Here is a 659-nt window from a genome sequence, read left to right on the forward strand (position 1 = left end):
CAAGTGATTAAGTTAGGGGGGTCGGGGCGTCTTCGGTAAAGCAAATCGGGGAGGAGGGATGCCGAGCGGTAAGACACCGCCAACACCTCGGGGACCAAGAGAGAAGGAGGGAAGCCGGTGGCGGCTCACCGAAGAGAGAGGGAGGAGAGAGAGAGGGAGTGACCAATCACAGCTTTTCTTCTTTTTTTTTTTTTTTTTTTTAAAAACCCAATTCACCTAAGAGGGGAGTGGCGCCATCAAATTGGGGTGTTAGGGGAGTTTAAGAGGGGAGTTGACGTGGCACACGGGGATTGGTTTGGCGTAAGAGAGGGGACTCACCTATTAGGTGAGCACCCCCTTCACCCTTATCTTATCTAAACATGTTAAGGCAAGTGATATATAAACATTTAAGCATTTCATCATTCCAAAAGGATTCCTAAAACCCACTAATCAGCAACAAGACTGTTGAAACGACAGTGAATCAAGCACCATTTATATACACCTGATAACCTTTTTTCTCATGTTACATGATTCTGCCTTCTCAAAAGATCGATACGCGAATAAAGTTCAGCGCATTTCATTTTGGTGTCCGCAACTCTTTTCTCCAAATCCTCCACCTGATTCATCCATCATTTTAATCCATGAATACGACGTCAATTTTGCTTGTTTTAAATCTCAAA

The 659-nt window shown here is 44.3% G+C and overlaps 1 protein-coding gene across 1 annotated transcript in view; it reads right to left on the reverse strand.

Moving 5' to 3' along the window:
- Positions 1–362: 362 nt before the first annotated feature.
- LOC110878869 (protein MICRORCHIDIA 2) overlaps positions 363–659 on the reverse strand; it is a 6,839-nt gene continuing 6,542 nt past the window's right edge. Inside the window, exon 17 of the mRNA XM_022127250.2 lies at positions 363–596. Coding sequence (XP_021982942.1) covers positions 498–596 — 99 coding nt within the window. The 3' untranslated portion in view covers positions 363–497. The remainder of the gene's footprint in view (positions 597–659) is intronic.

The sequence above is a fragment of the Helianthus annuus genome, chromosome 9 (genome assembly GCF_002127325.2).
Source record: "Helianthus annuus cultivar XRQ/B chromosome 9, HanXRQr2.0-SUNRISE, whole genome shotgun sequence".
In the NCBI taxonomy this organism is placed as follows: Eukaryota; Viridiplantae; Streptophyta; class Magnoliopsida; order Asterales; family Asteraceae; genus Helianthus; species Helianthus annuus.